Raw genomic sequence first — 20,011 nt, forward strand, 5'->3', positions numbered from 1 at the left:
TGGTGGGTAATACTCCATTGTATGTATATGTGTGTGTGTGTGTGTGTATACACACACACACACACACACACATATATATTTATATTAACTTGAGAAATACGTTCAAGTCAAACTATGATAAAGGTACCTTAATCCAACAAATATTAGAAATAAACAATCTACATACAGAACAATGAATAACTGCAAAAAACAAAAATCAGCAGACATTTAAGTGTCATTCACACCATGAAAGCATTATTTAAGTTGACAGTTCTGAGTCCATGAAATTGCCCATTTTCTCCTAGTGTTTCTACCCAATATGGACTGTAGAAGTCAAATCTAGACTGTGGAGAGCTACTGCCTCAACTCCAGCAAGTCAAATGAACTGTATTATATATTCTATAGATCAGATTCTACCTTGGTGATTCTGCCACTATTAATCAGAAAACGGAGGAGCTGGAAATGGATCATACAAATTATCCACCCTGGCCCCTATTCTCTCACAGAGAAAGAAACCATGATTCAGAGGTTCAATTACTTCAATCTCGATCACCCAGGTGGTTCACTGTTGATCAAGAACTATAAGCCAGGTTATATATAATCCAGCTCTTAAGGAAATTGGGACTAAACAGTAAGAATAAATACAAGGATACAAACACTGTAATTATATGTTGAAATAATTTTCAAGACAATTAAGCAAACAGGAGGCGAATATGTCTTTGAGGAGATTGGGATGTACTGAGATTTGTGAGGACTTGTTCCTCTTAAGAGACACACAGCATATCCCTATAATAAAAACCTACATATTCTTCTGTTCTCTTTCTGCTTTGCATTCATAGGGACCATGTTTTAAAATAGTAAGATTCTGGGGAGTTTTGATTCCTCACAATAAATACAAATGTGAAATAATCACATAGAAATAAGAATACCTGGGGACTGAAATCACTCCTGCTCCTGGTTTAGTAGGATTGCACCTCATTTTCACAGCAGTTGATCGGCCATTAACACAAGATGTTGTAGTTGTAGAAGACCTATTGAAAGGCAAATGTCATTCCACAGAACAGACATGACATAGATCACCAAGACATAAATATCCTGTGTAGAACTACTTCTATACTCTATGAAACAATGAAGAAGAAAAATGTGTCCAAGTTCACTAATTGAGAATTTTAATACAAACTGGGCTCATTTGCTTTCACTGCCAATGAAGAGTTGACTATTTTCTCAGCTAAAGTGACAAGCTATCATCAAGGTGTTTAGCAAAGTTACTATAATTATAATCAAAGTCACAATCAAAAAAAATTTTTAAAGGGAAGAGAAGCCATATCTACTTTTGCTGTTATTAAGATGTATGAATTACAAATACTGTCTAGACAATGAAGTAGAGTCTCTTTATTGCCTAATTTAAAAGAATATATATAACAGAAAAAAGACATCTATCTGAACTATAACACTTGCAAAATATTTCATGTTTCCTACTTTACACTCAGTCTTCCATTTACAAATTAATCACTGATTATCTGTTAAGTATAAGCTATGACTCTAGGCACCCTGAAGAGACATTCTTTTGATTAAAATTGTCAAGGTAAGCGGCATCTTCACTTACTTATAAAAGAAATGCACATCTGGTATTTGGCTAGGTGGAAGTGGAAACATATCTTCTTTTATATTAATATTTTGCAATGTAGTTTCAACTGTCACTCCTAGTTAACAATAAAAAAAAGCTATTAAGCAATACAGGAAAATTAGGTTTATTTAGTTTCTGTGTATATGAATAGAAAACAGCTTCACTTTGATACTGTCATTTGACCAGAAATATCATATTAAATTAATGCGTTCGTGGTAAGACTAAGAACCTTATGAAGCTCTATAGAATAAAAAAATAAAACAATCTACTCCCTAGCTCTGTTATTTTGTTTAAGTCACTTCACTTCCCTGGGTGTTATGTCCTAATTTGTAAAATTCAAGAAGTAATTGAGATAATCTCTAAAGCCCCTTCCAGCTCTGACATTTCAATAACCTAACAATATAAAAAGTTAGGTTTTGTAGAACAAGCTGGGTTATTTTGCTAATACAGCTTTCAACTCAGTATAGATATACTTGAGAAAACAAAAAATTTTGTGCCCTAATAATTTCCAGAAAATAACTCCAAAACTTGTTTAATCTAAAAGTCAGGCATTTTTCTCATTCCTGGTAGGCAAAATGAGAGCAGAGCCAAAATGCAAGCAATAACAGCAACCTCTCCTTCAGACGAGGAGTTCTGATGCTGAGCACAAGCTTGGTGACTGACCTTGGTGCTGAAAATTAAAGCTCAATTCCTCTGGAGTCTATAGCAATGGTCCTCAAATCTGCTGTATGTTAGAATCACCTATGAAGCTTGTTAGACTGATATGTAGTTAAATGTTTTATCACCATACCAGAGGTTCTAATGAACTGGATCCCTAAAAATAACTGAGAGGTCATTCTTCAAACTTTCCTATACCTTCCAGTCCACAAAGACAGAAGAAACAGGTAGGGAATAAAACTTGGCACATTCACCATTGCTAAGTGTCACCGGCTTACTTTTCATACAAGAAAATATTATGAAAACTGGTGGTAAATATTATGATTTAGATTTATACATTACTTTTTTTACTATTATTTTGTTTATAGTTTTGGTTTCCAAACTTATTTTGCTTCTTAAATTCCTAGAGAACTTGATGAAAGGCACAGACTCTCAAAAAACATCTTATCACATATGAGTTAATATGTAAACTCAGAAGATACTTGTACTCACTTAGATGGATCAATAGATCTCAATTGTAGGAGCTTTTTAACCATGTTACAAAGGGATTAGAATTACCTATAGCCTTCATCATCTATGGCAAATACCAACACAATGACAAGTTATCAGTACTATAATTTTAGAATAACTGCATGCATGCATATAGGAACGAAATGAAGCTTACCTAAAAATGTATCTGCCAGAATGATGGACTGTGATGATAAGGCTGCTCGGAAACCCTTACTCTCAGAGGGAATAATAGTTGACTGGCATACATATGCTCCTACCAAATTCGTGTAATCATCTGACCCTGCCACCATTTCCTTTACTGTAAAGTCTGTTATATTGTTGGTACAAAGAGCCATCTTCTTCCCCTAGGAAAACAAAGTCATCAAGAGGTTTTACTGAAGAGTCATTCTCTAAAGTGGATCTCAAGAGAGCTAATGACTCTAGTAGAGCAGTGGCTCTCTCCTCACTGCAGAGATTCTGCTTTCAATAAAAGGAAGTGGGGCCCAGGCACCAGAATTTTTTTTTTAAAAAAAAAAAAGCTCTTGAGGAATTCCAACGTCTAACCAGGGTTGAGAGTCATTTAAGTTATAATGAATATATACACTCAATACTACACTGCTCATCCAACTACAAGCATCATTTATGCTGTTGAAAGCCATCTAATTTAAGGAACTAAAATCATCTATGAAAACGTTGATTCATAGGATAGCAATGCATTCAAAGAGACCAGGTAACTCCGAGTGAAGATTTTAATTCCAAAGGAGAAGACTTGCTCTTCCTTCTCCTTTACCGGCCTACTGTGGCAGAAAGGAAATGTGAAGGCTGAAGAAGAAAGCATAAAAGCCATATTGCAGCAAAATCATAGGACCCCCATCTAAGTTCTTAATAGTTGGTGACTACATGTGTCTTTACTCAATGACATGTACCTACTCAACTACACAGTAAGTTGAAGAGAATACAGAGATTTACTTTTTTAATCATTTAATCAGTTGGAATATATAAAGTTAAAAGGCTATTTGAATACACTATAGTCCCTCTGCAAATCACCATAGCTTTCTCTACAATTTCTATGAAGGAATATATAAGGGGGAAAAGGACATGATTTTACTGATCTTAGATGTAAAGTAAGCACACATGAGCATAAAGAAAAGAATACAGATTTATCTTTCTTAATGCAGCTAACAATCCAAACTTAAAAAATTTTCTCCCTCTACCAAGCCTTCTCACACTACAGGTACAATATACTTTTACTAAGCTTAAATTAAATGGCTGAAGCCAAGAAGATGAAAACAATGGAAAAGATGAGAGAGAAACTACTGAGGAAAGAAAGAGGTAAACTACAATAAAAGGAATGAGGACAAAAAGGAAAGAAAGAGGACAGAAAAGAAGAGGGGAAAGATGGAAGGAAAGACAGTGGTAACACAGGCACAAGAACAAAAAGAAGCATAATATAATGTGTAACTAATCTCATTCACTGCTCCACTCAGTATTCAACATAACAGGTATTTAATATTTATTTATTTGTCAAATGAACTGAGTAACTAAGCAATAAAGTGTGTTTGATCTCTCCCTGTAAAATCAGGACAGGACAAACCAAACTATACCAAATAAATTTACAGATCTTTTTGTCTGAAAACATCTGTGGTCATCAGATCTCTTTTTGTTTCCTTTGCACAAAGTGTGGCACAGCATCTCATAATGAAGACCACTGGAGATGCCAAAGTTAATATGGAAAGAAACATGGAGGAAATGCCTTATTACATTTTCATCACTGCTAATGGTATATACATATACATACTCTCCTACCCCGACCTCATAGATCTATAAAAATACTGGGCATATAGTCCTGTAATTCTTCCCATTACCAGCATTAATTGAGGTTCTGCTTCTTCCCATAGAAAAATAAGATCCCATTATTTATTAGCAGACACTACCTGATCAAGCGACATTTGTCTCCTGCTTACCTCCTTTTTTATTGTTGAATAAACTTCCTCTTGGAAGTCTTTTTCTTTTAAAACGGACGACATAAAGAACAGTAAAACGTTCCCAAACCAAAACTGCCAGACTGAAAAATAGGTGGGATTGACAAGCCTGACCCATTTTTACAAAAAATGAAAGATGCTTCAAGTACCTACACCATAACTCCAAGCTTTGGGCTTCAGTTGGCTAGATAAGTGCCTTGATGAATGCAGAACCAGACAAGGTTGGCCCTGCTGGAGAAAGCTGCCAGCCGGCCTGCTAGGAGGCAACACAGAATTTAAGCAATCACAGCTCAGTTTCTGACATTTGATTGTTAGTTCCCATAGAGATTTTATTGGGCCATCAACACAGAAAATATCAACTCAGGCAAAGCCGAAATACAGCTCCATCTCACTTTGACAGCCAGAACTCACCTCATGCCCACATAAACTAATATTGAAGAAATGGAAGTATTTTGTTCCTTTGGAAGTAAAGCTGGGTCCATTCATTAACGAGCCCACGCTGCTGAGGTTGCTGAAGTCATAGTGCAAACTCTGATTTTCTTTTTCATGGTGGAAAAAGCAGTCACTATAGCAAACTGAGTGGTCCTTTGATTAGAGATTAAGAAATTAAAAAATATACAGCACAAAAGAAAATATTAGCTGCTATGAACAATGTGTTTCAAAAAAGTTCTATGTTTGAAACTCTTTCAGTAATTTTGTCCTAGTTATATTTTACCATAGGAATATAGAGAATTTCCAAACACTAATTAGATTTTCCTAGGTAGAGTTCAGGAAAATCAGCATTTCTCAAAAGTAAGAGTGAAGTTACTCCAAAACTAGTTTCTTGTATTAAGGTATTTTAATAAACAGCCACAAGTCCCTGTTACACCAGTGTCAACATGCAGTAAAACTACTTTCTCTTTCACCCAAAAATGTCATCAACCTTTGCCCTTAAAATGTTCTAAGATATACTTGTTCTCCATATATTTCTATGTCCCACCTACAGAGGTAGTTTACTTGCTCTATCTTAACAGAAGACACAAAATATCAATTTTAATATTTTTGGAAGGCATTCTTATTTGAGTGCTTTCCTTACTATTTTATGCCCCCAGGAATTAGGACCTTCATGGCACATATTAAGTGCTTAAGAAATGTTAAGGGCAGAAAACACACACGCACAAATGAAGAAGCCATTTCTAAATATAGCTAGCAACTCTGTAGTTGCCGGAGAAATATTAAAGGGAACTTCTGAGTTTCTTTATGAAGGTGTGTCTTCCCGGGAACAACTGAAACGCACACTCACTTACCTGAGTGCTTCTACTCCCAGGCCCACATGGAATACAAGCCTCCTTGCCATAGACTTGATGTATGGACAGGTAGGTGTCAGGTGGACACTCCTTGCACTGGTTGGTTTCTTTCTCAATGTAGTGGCCTGGGGGGCAGGGGACACACGATGAGCCCGACTGTTCAGAACCGAGGGCACAGGCACGGCATGAGGACGCCACCCCATCAACTGCATTAGTGGCAGTGATAGAATAAATCTTCACCATGTCATTGATGAACCGTCTATTCTAAAAAGAGAGCAGAAAGTAATGACTTCTGCCTTGGGGCTGAGTTGTAAAACCAGAGTGTTTTGTGTTGATATCACCAAAGAACCAAGCAGAGTGTTCCAGCCGAACAGTTTATAAGTGACAATGGATTAATATGATTTCTTCTCAGTTCTTTTAAAAAACAACCTTCGATCTTAACACTAGAAGCTAATTTCCACAGTAATGGAGTTCCAGGAGTTTAGCCACAATCACTACAAGATCTGTCATAACTGGTACAAACTCAGGCACGTTTATAGGCTTTACATATGGATGAACTGGTATGGTTTAACAGTGGAACAACTTTATCTCCCATACTTGTTTATTCGGATATAAGCCTAAAAGTAATGATACCATAGGATGTTTGCAGTGTGGCAAGTGGAAAAGCTTTGGACAAGGGAGTAGTCTTGGAAGACCAGGACTCTGGTCCTCACCCAAACACTGTGTAATACTGATGCCATCACACCACCCCTTTGGGACTCTCCCTCTCTAGTCCTTTCCCTAGCCTATGACTGATTTCCACCAAAAAGATGCACAGTAGAGAGCAAAACCTGGCCCTGACTATACTTTTCCTTCTTCTGACATTGCATCAAAGAAGATCTAGTTCCCACCAGGCAATGGGCACCACTTTATCAGTAGAGAGCAATGCTAACCGAGACAACTTAATGTTTGTTTCTTGTCTGGGGTAAAGAAAAAAGTCAAGGAAGCATTCCATAGCACATTCATGCCCCATATTATGGTAATCCAAACACTGGTCAAGAACAATTAGAGTCAAGTAACATCTGGGAATGGGTTCCCTGATGAAAGTCTGAAGAGAAAAGAGAAAATGTTCTGCATTTGCTACCACAGCTTTAAGTGGTTTACCTTGTTTTCACCTTGGATAGTCACGTCTATGGAGATCCACAAAAATAACAGTCCTGCTACTATTGAAATATACAATGGAATTTACGTACGGGAGAATTAAGGTCTACTCTAGCAGGGAAAGTAAAAGAGAATAAATAATTCTGTGTGTTAACCCACTCATGTGTAATACACACTCTCCAGGCTGTAAAAGGAGACACAACTACAATGAAATAATAAACTAACACCAGTTGATGGCTCCCGGACAAATGTCAGATCATTCAGAAAAAGAAGAAGACGGTCACCAGCCTTCTCAAAGTCTCAGAAAGCTTTAACAATATGTTTTTAAATAACTACAAAATTAGATTTTGTTTCTCTTAAGCTTTCAGCAAATCTATCTGTTCAGTGGAGAACAATCCAAAGATACACTGTGTTACTCAATTCCATACATTCTTGCTCTCAAAATATATATATATATACCATTTTTGTACAAATCTACTCCATAACCAAATGATCGATTCTACATCAATAAAAAAACTAAGTCTTTTCCTCCAAGAGATTTGAATGATCATTTTGTATGAATTTCCATTGGGAGCATCACCTTTGTGTTAAAAAAAAAAAAAAAAGTGCATGTAACTTACATCTTGGCCCTGATTAGTTCTCTGGAATGCCCATGTAAATGTAAATGTTGCATTCTTGAAGATGATGTGGGTATAAGCTTGTTTTTCTTTGGTTCCACCCCATGATTCCACCACGTTGGTACTTTTTCTATTAATATCCTAAAATATAGTAGAAAAATATAAACAAAAAAGGCATAAACTCAGTATGGATATACATATGTATACACTACAAATATGTGTGTATTTACAGTAATCCCTGTAAGGTTAGTGAATATTTATCTGGAGGGCACATAACTCTAGAGCTCTCAAAACATGCTTCAAGTCTACATAAGCACTCACTAGCTTATTAATTACAATTTTTAAACCACGTTGTCAATGTAACCTGAAAGAGGTCTCAAATTATAGTATATTTAAGGGTGTGTGTGTGTGTGTGTGTGTCTGTGTGTGCGCCTACAAGCATATGACTCTAGCTTAGGAAATACACTTAGCAGGGAAATGTAATTCCTCAAATTTCTCACAGTAAACTTCTAGAACCCTCACAGAATAGCAAGGTTTTCCATGTTTATCTTTTTTCGTTGAGAGATTCTGCCAGGCAGGTCTTGCACAGGAATTATAAGTTCCCCCTGAACTATACTTGCAACTTCCAGGCTTCCCCAAGTGCAGACTAACCAGAACATTATTTTAAGTTCATGAAATCTTCTCCTGCTTAAACTTGAATTCCAAAGGATAATTTTGTATCATATTTTATTTCTGATTTCCTTAGCTAAATTCAATATTCAGAATAATATACAAAGGTATAACATTTCAACCAATATGCTGTCATTAATGTGGTGAGAAAGCAAATATAGTAAGTCAACCGATGTAATATGCATCTAATTAATTTCAAGTGAAAACTTCAGCTAACCTTGAATTTTCTAATTAGTGTTGACTGCAGAAACCTTAACAGAGGGCTTAGAAATTTGGATGGGCTTCTGTTATCTGGGATGTTGACAATACATGGCATGAGCTCAAAATATGTCTGTTTCTTTCTATGATGTAAACAGAGGAGTCAAACATTATAACATAATCAAATATGGTACAAAGATATGTGTCTTGAGTTCACACCACAGAAAGGAATAACAGGATGTGTTTGTCATACATTGCAGAACTTCCCCAGCTTACTAAACAACCAAACCAGGATACATGCCACTTCCTAAAAGAAGCTCATACAACACAGATAGTGCTTTGTTAAACACTATCTTTCTAGATGCTTATTCCAATAATAAAAGGAACTTATTGCATTATTGCAAATAATACCGTCTTACCTCTGTAAAACACTGCATGATTCTGACAGCATTCCTATATGCTATTTAATGATATCACAAAAAAATCCTATGAGAAAACCAAATCTAACAGAGAGGAAAGGAAATGAGCAGATTCTGCTATGAGCTAAAAACTATAAGGTTGATTCATGAAAATAAATACCTGTGATCCCTACCCTCAAGAGTGCTTGGCCAAGTGAGAGAGACAAAAACATCAATACAGTCACATGACTAAAATAGAGTTTTCTTGAAGGGTTTCAGGAGCACACTGGAGAGAGTGGCTAATTTTACTTAAAGGATTGAAAGAAAGCTTCCCAAAAGAGGTGACGTTTGAGCAAGGCTTGAATTATGAGTTAGAGTTCACCAGACAAAAGGGGAAAAGGAAGAATGTTATTCTGGCTTAGAGTGTCAAGGCATGAGAACTGAAGTACAGGGTGTTCTTGTAACAAATTCAGGGTGTCTACAGAGATGTGAGTAGTAATAACAGGAGGCTTGGTAACAGAGGCTGGGCTAAGAGTACAAAAAGCCATATAGATACCATGCTAAGGAATTTTAAGTGTATTCAAAGGCTGCTAGTTCTTAAAACTGAGTTGATGTTAGGACTACTCCCATGGCTGGTTAAAATACAGATTTAGTCTCATTATAACTAGGATGAAGCTCAGAAAGCTATATTTCTAACAAATTCTCAGGTGATGCTGGTCCAGGGACCATACTTTAATAACCATTGCCACAGGCAATAAAAAAACCACCAAGGGAAAGTAAGTAGATTTGATGTTGAGGCCTCTAATAGTGTTTGTATGTTTATAAAGATAATTTTGATAGCAGCATATATGAGAGAATTGAGAAAAAAGAATAGAGACTGCTGTTGAGAAATAATGGGAGTCTGGATTTCAGCAATGGCACCAAGGATGAAGGGGAATTAAAGGGTTAAAGAAATCGGCAGAGCTGGGGATTGAATATTTATTGGTTATTTGTGGTGTAATAAATGGATGTGTTAAAGATAATTCATGATCTTCTTTTACTACTACAAAGTCAATTTTTCTTTTTCAGAACAAAATAGTCTGCCTTCCTTTAATCTGGTAGTAATCACAAATATTTAAATCTTCATCTTGTATATCATGTAGGAAATTGTTAATAGCCTGTTAATGAGCTGCTAAAAGACTATTGGGGAAAAAAGCAAAAACAAATCATGTCTATGAAGTCACTACTTACAGTGCTAAAGTCCTAGCCAACAACCTAATAGCCATATGAGGTCTTAATAAATTTTGTGTTGCTACTTTTCTCAACCTAAGAAAAAGTAGGTGAAATTAGAACATGCACAAAGTAAAGTCCTTTGTCTACATTTATTAAACTTAACAATGAAGAGTTTTCTTTCTTCCTGATGACTTACACTCCCATTATATTCTACCTTCACTTTATTAATACAGGTTTTTCCCTCCTGATGGTTTGAAGTACTGAATGGTTATTAGAGACGAATTTTTCATTGTGCTGGTGGCATATTTTTAGGAAGGAATTTTTACCAGATTAATATTCCCTGACTTCCGTCAATTGCCCAAGCCCCCTCACTCAGTCTTTCCCATGAAGAACACAAGCTTTCTTTGTGGGTTACACTGCACATTTCTTAGTGTGCAGTGTGCAGACTTCTTTAGACATTTTTTTAAAAAATTTTTTAATGTTAATTTACTTTTGAGAGAGACAGAGTGTGAGTAGGGGAGGGGCAGAGAGAGAGGAAGACACAGAATCCGAAGCAGGCTCCAGGGTCTGGGCTGTCAGCACAGAGCTCAAGGCAGGGCTGGAACTCAGGAACCGTGAGATCATGACCTTAGTGGAAGTCAGAAGTCAGAAGCTCAACCGACTGAGCCACTCAGGTGCCCCTAGATATTTTTTAATTTTTTGGAAGGGCCTAAGAATGGGAAGGAAAATGGAATTCTTATCCCAACTTGCATAAATGAATTGACACTTGAAAGAAAACGCTAAGCTTAGAAACCCGCCTTTGAAAGCCTCTCTTTCACTTACCACCATGAAATACAGAACACAGTCAGCCGAACAGAGGGTCTCAAAGACAAATGTTATTCTTCCAAGTTCAGAACCCATGGCTCCAGTCATAGATGTTGGTGGTCTAGTTGACAGATTAAAATTACAATATTTATAGTATTTTGTAAATACAATATGGAACAAAACTAAGTCACTTCTTCTATTAAGCTGAAAGCCATGCTCATCTCTTCTCCTAATCAATGGCTGCCTCCAGCCACAACTTCTTCCTCACTCAATCTCTGCACACCCATACCATTCCAGTAGTCTACACAACCATGTTAATGTGCTTGAATCTCCTACTATAAATACTACCATCCATTCTAAAGCAGGAAAAAGATGCCTTACTAGGAAGCTTCAACATGGGGAACTAAACCCAAATGGGATTTAAAGAGTTTTTAACATACTACTACTTTACAGTACATACATACTACTTTACAGAGAAAACTGAGAGAAAAATAAATATATAAGCCAAAGGATACTCCCATAAACTACTTGGACTAAGACCTCTTCATTAAGCATCCAAGAATCATGGTCATTGTAACATTTGGACAGAATTAGTGTTAAAAGCTTTGAGCTTCATCTAAGTAATATACAACTAACAGTTATAATTTCTCAATCACCAATTTTACAGATATTCTTAAATGTAATACATTATCCTATAACAACCTGTTACTTGCTAAGTCCATCACAATGTAAGTATATGTTATGAAGGCAGTCATACTTCAACTATTTCTATAGGGAAGCAGGCATGAGGATTCTTACAGAAGGGAATCAGAATTGGTTTTCCTTACTTAAATCCTGGGATATGCAAGTTTAAGATCAGGTAATCATTATCCGAACCTCCAGCCCCACTCTGGATATGATCTCCAGCCACCTCCCAACCTGGAAATGAGATAAGGCATCTTTATCAGTAAAAATTCCGTTAATGATTTCCAACAACCTTTTTAAATAAGGTTTAAAAAACGGACTACTGGTGCTTACGTTCAAAGTTAGAAATACTCCCCCAAAATTCCCTATTTTTACATTGCAGTAGCAAATTACATGCAGAGGTAGACTCCTAAATATCAATAGACATTCTATATGATTCCCCAGGAAGAATCAAGTAATACATACTTTTGCATCAAAGCTATTCAATGAGAAAACTAACAAGTTTTCTCAATTAGGCTTTTTTTTTTTTAACTAAAATATATGGTCTTTATCCATTCTAATAAACTGAGATGGAAAATCTTAGTCTTCAGGTAACCAACGGAAACTAAAAATGTCAAATTACTTAATGAAGATTTGGGGTCCAGCGTTCTTTCTTATAGTTTGCTATATTATTGTTCCCTAATTTAAAACTCCTGTTCTGCCTTCATTCACTTATTTATTTACTCAAGTGGCATGCACTGAGTGCCAGGAACCATGCAGTAGGGGTAGAAAGACAAGACTGGGTCTACACTCACTGAGGAGTCAGGTGAATAAAAGCGAGAAAGGCGCATGCTAACTACTGTCAACAGTATAGTTGCAGCTGCACATAGAAGGTGATGGAAGGTCTGTCCTCTGCACAGAAACAATCAATATACTATAGGCTGAAAGGGGCCCCTTGCATAAGGAAAGGAGAAGCATCCCCACACACACCATTATTTACTTGTTTTCAGAAATTCTATTTATATTTATTATAAAATTTTGAAAGCCACAGAAAAATTGAGAAATGAAAATTAAACGTACTTTTAATAAAATAAATAAAACCAGTGTTAACATTTTGAGGAGTTTCTTTTCACTATCTTTTGATGCACACGTTTTTACATCACTGAGCTCTTACTGTTAACATTTTGTGCCATGGTTTTATATGGTAACATTACTGCATATGCATTTTATCCATATACTTTACTAACATATTTATGACTGAATTAATAGTTTATCATGAGACAGATATAATTAATATCTATAATTTACCAAATCACACTACTTGATTTATCTCCTTGTTTTTTTTAAGTTTATTTATTTATTTTGAAAGAGAGAGAGAGAGAGAGAGAGAGGGGCAGAGACAAAGTCTCAGCAGGCTCTGCACTGTCAGTACAGAGCCCAACATGAGGCTCAAAACCACAAACTGTGAGATCATGACCTGAGCTGAAGTCAAGAGTCAGATGCTTAACCAAGTGAGCTACCCAGGTTCCCCTGGACTTATCTCCTTTTGACCACACATCCAATTTAACCATTTGGGTTGTTTTTACCTTTTAGCTAGTATAAATGACACTATAATACTAAACCTATTTTTGGTAAAGTTTTTCTGTATTTGTCTAGAAAAGAATCTCAGTAAAAGAATTACTAGGTCAAATAAATATATTTTTAAACCAGTATTCTGTGTTGTTACCGTGACTTGGAAAGCAATGTGTGCCAAGGAGGAATGTTTATTAAATATGGTAAAACTATGGGACACTGGGTAGCTCAGTCAGTTAAGCATCTGACTCTTGATTGAAGCTCAGGTCACCATCTCACGGTTTAGAAAATTGAGTCCCACCTCAGGCTCCATGCTGACAGCACAGAACCTGCTTGGGATTCTCTCTCTCGTCTCTCTGCCTCCTGCTCCCACTCGCATTTGCATGCTTTCTATCAAAATAAACAAACAGGGGCGCCTGGGTGGCTCAGTAGGTCAAGCATCCCACTTCGGCTCAGGTCACCATCTCGCGGTCCGTGAGTTCGAGCCCCACGTTGGGCTCTGTGCTGACTGCTCAGAGCCTGTAGCCTGTTTCAGATTCTGTCTCCCTCTCTCTCTGGCCCTCCCCCGTTCATGCTCTGTCTCTGTCTCAAAAATAAACAAGCGTTAAAAAATTTTTTTTTAATAAAATAAAATAAACATTTTAAATAAATAAAGTAAAACTAAACGAAAAAAATGAAACAATTCATACTTCCTTGAAACTTCCCACTTCCAAGTGATGGCCTCTTAACATTTCAATGTATTTCTTTTCAATCATTTTTCTAGTACACACTTTAAATAGACCTTAGATTTTACTATTTACTCTATTTTCTGATTTTTTCATTAGCAATGTCTTCTGATTTTTCTATTATTATATTAAAAACATTTCCCCATCTAATTTTAATGACTCAATAATATATGGTATGCTTACAACATAATTTTATTTAATTATATCCCATTGTTGAAAATTTAGTTTTTCTCCTAAGTAACACTAAAGTTAACGTATTTTTCCATAATTTCTCTCTTCACATCTTCACATTGTTTCCCTCATATAAATTCCCAGAAATAGAATTAATGGGTTGGAGAACAGGAACATTCAAAATTCTTGAAACATTGTCAAAGTGTTTTCCGTATGACTGCCATTTTTAATGCTTGTATAACATCTGCTTAGTAATGCTTTTAATGCTTGTATAACATCTGTAATAACATCTGATTAGTACAGCATAACTTTCATAAACATCATCTATCGCCGGATTGACCATTTCAAATTCTGTTACCACAGAAAATGCTCTATGAACACCTTCATGGATAAACAGTAACTTGTCTCTAATTATAGGTAACTCTTAGACAAACTTCCAACACATGAAGATTTACTTCTGCATTATCTCTTCTACGACTGTGTAAAACTCAGACTGACAAGACATGAATCTCAAAGTACTCCAAATCACACAATCAAGCTGGTCAAAGCATATCTATGTGAACCCCCATGACTGGGTGACTACCTCATGAAACAGGCTGTTCCTGGGCCTCTCACTTAGGTCCCCGTTCTTTTCAATGCTACTCCTCTCAAAGATTGATATTGAACTGTCCAGACACAAAAATACACATCACCTCTTCATCTTTATTTTTGTATTGTATTTTTCACATTACTATTTGCTATTCTAATATCACATACTAATACGGCAGAGATGTCTATTTCTCAAATTAATAACTGAATATTCCTGAAAATTAGCAAAAATATAAATTTAGCCTCTAAGTAAAGGAGGGAATAAGTGGCTACCAAGTAGTGTCTTGAGAGTTAGACTAAATTCTCTAAAAGATCAAATAAAAGTTCCAGATAGGGTTGCCTGGGTGGCTCAGTCAGTTAAGCGTCCAACTTCAGCTCAAGTCATGATCTCGCGGTTCACTGGTTCGAGGCCCGTGTCGGGCTCTGAGTTGACAGCTCAGAGACTGGAGGCTGCTTCGGATTCTGTGTCTCCCTCACTCTCTGCCCTTCCCCCACTTGTATTCTGTCTCCCTCAAAAATAAATAAAAAACATTAAAAAAATTTTTTTAAATGTTCCAGAAGATCTTTACAAATGAATACACACACACACACACATACACACACACACACACACACGCACACACCCCTATCAATGCTTTCATGAAATCATTCAATTCCCTGGCCTTCCCATCTTATTTTTCCTCCATAGGTCTTAACTTCCTCAACTTAGAATTCAATCCAGGATCAACATACACCTTCATGGTCAGGTAATAACTACTCTATTGTTTCTTCTTCTTAGGATAATTTCCTAGAAATGGGATTAGTAGTCAATAAAGAAAGTATTTCATAATGTTTAATATATATTAAGGCTTTTTCTTTCCCACTCTCACTCATGCTTAACCAACATTATTCAAAGACCTACAGCTTTTCAATCTTTGTATTCATGTATTCACCTCACTTCCCACACCCCAAGTTTATTTATTGCAGATAGGTACTGATTTAAAACAGATGCAACTATAAAGAACCTTTTTAAAACAAAATATAAAATGGAGAAAAAGTGAGCTCATAAAAATTTCTAATGAGATGATAAAAGTAAAAGGATGTATTTTGGTGTAAAACTCTATTACTTGTGACACCTACTCCGAGCATCAAGTTCAAAAATACACACAGGTGGGGCACCTGGGTGGCTTAGTCAGTTGAGCATCTGACTTTGGCTCAGGTCATGATCTCACGGTTTTTGAGTTCAAGCTCCAGACAGGGCTCACTGCTGTCAGCACAGAGCCCACTTCGGATCTTGTGTCCCATTATCTTTCTCTCTCTCTCTGCCCTCCCCTGCCTGTGTTCTCTTTCAAAAATAAACAAACATTTAAAAAAATACACACATAGATACTGTCACTCATTCAACCAGCAAATATTGCAGAACAAATAGGTGCTAGCCTCTCTCAGGTCTTAAAATTATAGAACAAATAAAATTTAGCCACCATCTCACACAGTATTCTGTCACACTTGCAAGTTTTCAATAAGTAGGGTTCATACATATTTTGTACACACAGTCACAGATTTCACAGGGAAGGGGAATTAGAGATGATTTCACCTCTCAATACAGCTCAGTGCTGAGCCAAACTCAACAAATCCTGGCAGAAATGCTGTCATACTACTCTTCAAAATGGCAAATGACATAAGTTTTATTACATCCCTCGGTGATCTTATTCTGGTATTTATAACCATAAATGATGATCATCAGTATCTACTTCAAAACTGACTCCAAAGAAATGCAAAATAGTTCATATTCTTACAGAAAAGTCAACTGGCTCTGACACCACATTTACTATTTTGATGTGAGGGCTGGAAGACAGACACGTAGCCAACTGGTAAGATTGAGGTTCCTCATACCCATATATGGTATGTTTCTCAGAGACCTGGGTCCAAGAGTCTCTATTACCCAAATACATTCATCAGGTAGGTGAATTCTGAACTCACCATTCATTCCGTCACACTTTGAATTCCCAACATTAAAGCAGGAAGTTTTCATGTTGCCAGGAAGGACATTCCACCATTTGTATTCAAACCCAAGCGCAGGCTCCATTCCAGCGGGACATGGCCTACATTCTACAAGAGACAGGTGAAATAAACAATTACAATTAAACCACATCTGGACATCTTCCTCTTCCTCTAAGGACTACTAAACTTTAATTAGCAAAAAGGGAGGTGGGAAGGAGAGATACTAGAGCGCCAATTCGCTTAAGAATTAATAACTTTTTCTAGGGGCGCGTGGGTGGCTGAGTGAGTTAACATCCAACTTCAGCTCAGGTCATGATCTCGCGGTTCATGAGTTCGAGCTCCACGTCGGGCTCTGTGCTGACAGCATGGAGCCTGGAGCCTGCTTCAGATTCTGTGTCTCCCTCTCTTTCTGTTCCTCCCCTGTGTGTGCTCTCTCTCTCTCTCCCAAAAATAAATAAACATTAAAAAGAAAAAGAGTAACTTTGCCAAAGAAATCTGCAACAAAAAATATTTCTGCATATAGTTTACCCTATACACTTGACTCGCATGAAGAAAGGAAAAGGATAAATATGAAATATTTTAAAATTACTTTTTCCTTAAATCTGAGAGTAACTGATAATATCAAATCACCCTCCACAAGAAGGGTAATCTGAAACTAGTTATCTTATATGTGACCTTAGAATCAGTTCCATCTACCTTGCAAGCAAGGAAATATTTCAACTTTCCTATTGTTTATTAAACTTAACAGAGTATTATACCATGTAATTATGGACTGATTACTTGAAATTCAAAATACTCACTATGTTGAAAACTGATCGTAGTTGTTGAGAGATATGGAAAGAGGCAGGTTTATAAATAAACCTGATTTAAATTAACATCTGCAACAATGAAATGGAAGGATCCTTCCCAACCATTTCCGAATTTGCCCAACACACTTTGCATTAATCACATCAGTAGAGAGAAGTATTTACTGAGCAAACACTTCTTGATACCAAAGTATTACTATAGGACACATTTTTACATAACCTGGTCAGTGATAATGAGCTACATATTATTATCCACAATTTTACAGATGGGAAAATTGAGGTTCAAAAGGGTTAAGTAACTGGGGTGCCTGGATGGCTCAGTCCGTTAAGTGTCCAACTCTAGATTTCAGCTCAGGTCATGATCTCACGGTCCCTGAGTTTGAGCCCTGTGATGGGCTCTGTGCTGCTGGTACAGAGCCTGCTTGGGGTTCTCCCTCTCTCTCGCTCTCTACTCCTTCCCCACTTGTGCTTTCTCTATCTCTCAAAATAAATAAACTTAAAAAAAAAAAAAAGGTTTAAGTAACTTAGATCATACTAAACGTCACCTATAGGATGTAGATTCAAAATGAAGTCAATTAGACTCCTGAGTCCTTCTTATGCTATCTATCACAGGCTCTAGATAGTAAATATACGGCATGGTTATATTCAAGTGAGATGGCTATAACTGAAATGCATTTTAATTTTTGTCTATGAAAATTAAAACAAACTCTGTATACTACTTTCTAAATTATTTGATATACGCTAAAACTTTCCCAACTATACACTCTGAAACAACTTAGAGACTATTTTCACTGCCGTGTGATCAAGCAATTTTTGCTATTATTATAGCACAAAATGTAAATTAGAGGAGGTTATATTTTATGCTTGCATTCACATATGTGTACACTCTCACCAAAAAATGAGTGCTTATCCTTAATCAGTTAATATGGTGGAATTTTTTATCAATATCAAAGGAAGAGTCATCCCATTAAGAGAATATTACACATATTACACAAGATGCCCTTAGAAAGCTATCCTTGGTATGCTAAAGAAGACCTCATCCCCTAAGAGGTTAGAGTGGGAGAGAGCCAAAGCATAAGAGACTGTTAAAAACTGAGAACAAACTGAGGGTTGATGGGGGGTGGGAGGGAGGGGAGGGTGGGTGATGGGTATTGAGGAGGGCACCTTTTGGGATGAGCACTGGGTGTTGTATGGAAACCAACTTGACAATAAACTTCATATATTGAAAAAAAGAAAGAAAGAAAGAAATCGGGTCAGTAGCAGAAATCAAAAAAAAAAAAAACAAAAAACCCCAAAAAAAACAACAACAAAAAAAGAAGACCTTATCTCCTAATTCATTATAATATTTCTCAACTCTCCTGAGATAAGTATGTTTTATAAGTCTTCCATAAAAACAGTTAACAAGGTCACAATAGTCCAGCAAGATTATTTGGCTAAAGGTCCAATTCTTTGACCAATTGGCATCCTACCCTTTGTTCCATCCGAAAATGTTCCAGGAGGGCAGGGATGGCAAGAAGATGATCCATTGTTATAAAAGCCAGGGTTGCAAGGTGGACAATCCTTCTTCTCTCCAGAAGGGGGCAACCTAATTGCATCCGTGACATCCTCCCGGCAGATTTTGGGCTCTATCCACTTGTACATAATTTGTGTCTGGGAGGGGGGGAAAGGGGGAGGTAGGGAACAAAACAAAACAAAACTTGCAGGTGATATAAAATTGTATCTTTCCTTTAAATTTCCAATAACAAAAAGTGTTAAACATAAAGCCTAGGAAGAGTCACACAGTGATAGAAGGGCCAGCTGAAAAGACTCTAAAACATTAGTAACAAAATGAGACAAGAAGAAAAACCTTTGGTGGGAGAATGACTGTTACTTCCAAATGTTTTCACTATGAGCTACAGGTGGCCTTACCTCATTCATACAACAAGTTCCTCATTGTGGAATTCCTCTTTAAAATATAGACACATGAGTATAACCCTTACTCTTCTAGCTACTCATTCACTCTATTCCATAACCAACATATGTTTCTATTCAGACACTACTTTTCTCATTTGGAGATCTCCACCACCCTCTTCCTTTCCCTCACCCCCCAGCACATAACACCAGGCTTAGCACAACGTGATCACAAAAGAACAGATTCATCTTTTTAAGAAGACTATGGCATTTCACAAATACATGTGGTTGCTCTCTGAATCTTTGTCTACTTGATGTTAATCTTCAAGAGCCATACCTAAAATATTTCTAATTCTGGGCCCTGTTACAGGTACTTCTAACATTATGGCTAACACAGCCTCTAGTTTAACAGACAGTAATCTTTTAGACCTCATCCTCTCATATTCTCTCACACATATATACACCCTTACACAACACAAAATACAACAAAATAGCTGTAACTCAGCCAAACCCAGAAAGTTGTGATTATAAAATTACTCTCATTTTGAAACCAGAAAT

At 36.6% G+C, this 20,011-nt stretch overlaps 1 protein-coding gene across 1 annotated transcript in view; it reads right to left on the minus strand.

Moving 5' to 3' along the window:
- ELAPOR2 (endosome-lysosome associated apoptosis and autophagy regulator family member 2) overlaps nucleotides 1-20,011 on the minus strand; it is a 176,118-nt gene that overhangs the window by 28,864 nt on the left and 127,243 nt on the right. Inside the window, exons 9-18 of the mRNA XM_049641373.1 lie at nucleotides 19,033-19,213; nucleotides 16,737-16,865; nucleotides 11,886-11,976; nucleotides 11,077-11,179; nucleotides 7,781-7,918; nucleotides 6,021-6,284; nucleotides 5,146-5,319; nucleotides 2,928-3,117; nucleotides 1,586-1,682; nucleotides 909-1,010 (exon numbers count right to left, since the gene is read on the minus strand). Of these exons, the coding sequence (XP_049497330.1) occupies nucleotides 909-1,010; nucleotides 1,586-1,682; nucleotides 2,928-3,117; nucleotides 5,146-5,319; nucleotides 6,021-6,284; nucleotides 7,781-7,918; nucleotides 11,077-11,179; nucleotides 11,886-11,976; nucleotides 16,737-16,865; nucleotides 19,033-19,213 (1,469 nt within the window). The remainder of the gene's footprint in view (nucleotides 1-908; nucleotides 1,011-1,585; nucleotides 1,683-2,927; nucleotides 3,118-5,145; nucleotides 5,320-6,020; nucleotides 6,285-7,780; nucleotides 7,919-11,076; nucleotides 11,180-11,885; nucleotides 11,977-16,736; nucleotides 16,866-19,032; nucleotides 19,214-20,011) is intronic.

Source organism: Panthera uncia, chromosome A2 (assembly GCF_023721935.1).
Source record: "Panthera uncia isolate 11264 chromosome A2, Puncia_PCG_1.0, whole genome shotgun sequence".
Lineage (NCBI taxonomy): Eukaryota > Metazoa > Chordata > Mammalia > Carnivora > Felidae > Panthera > Panthera uncia.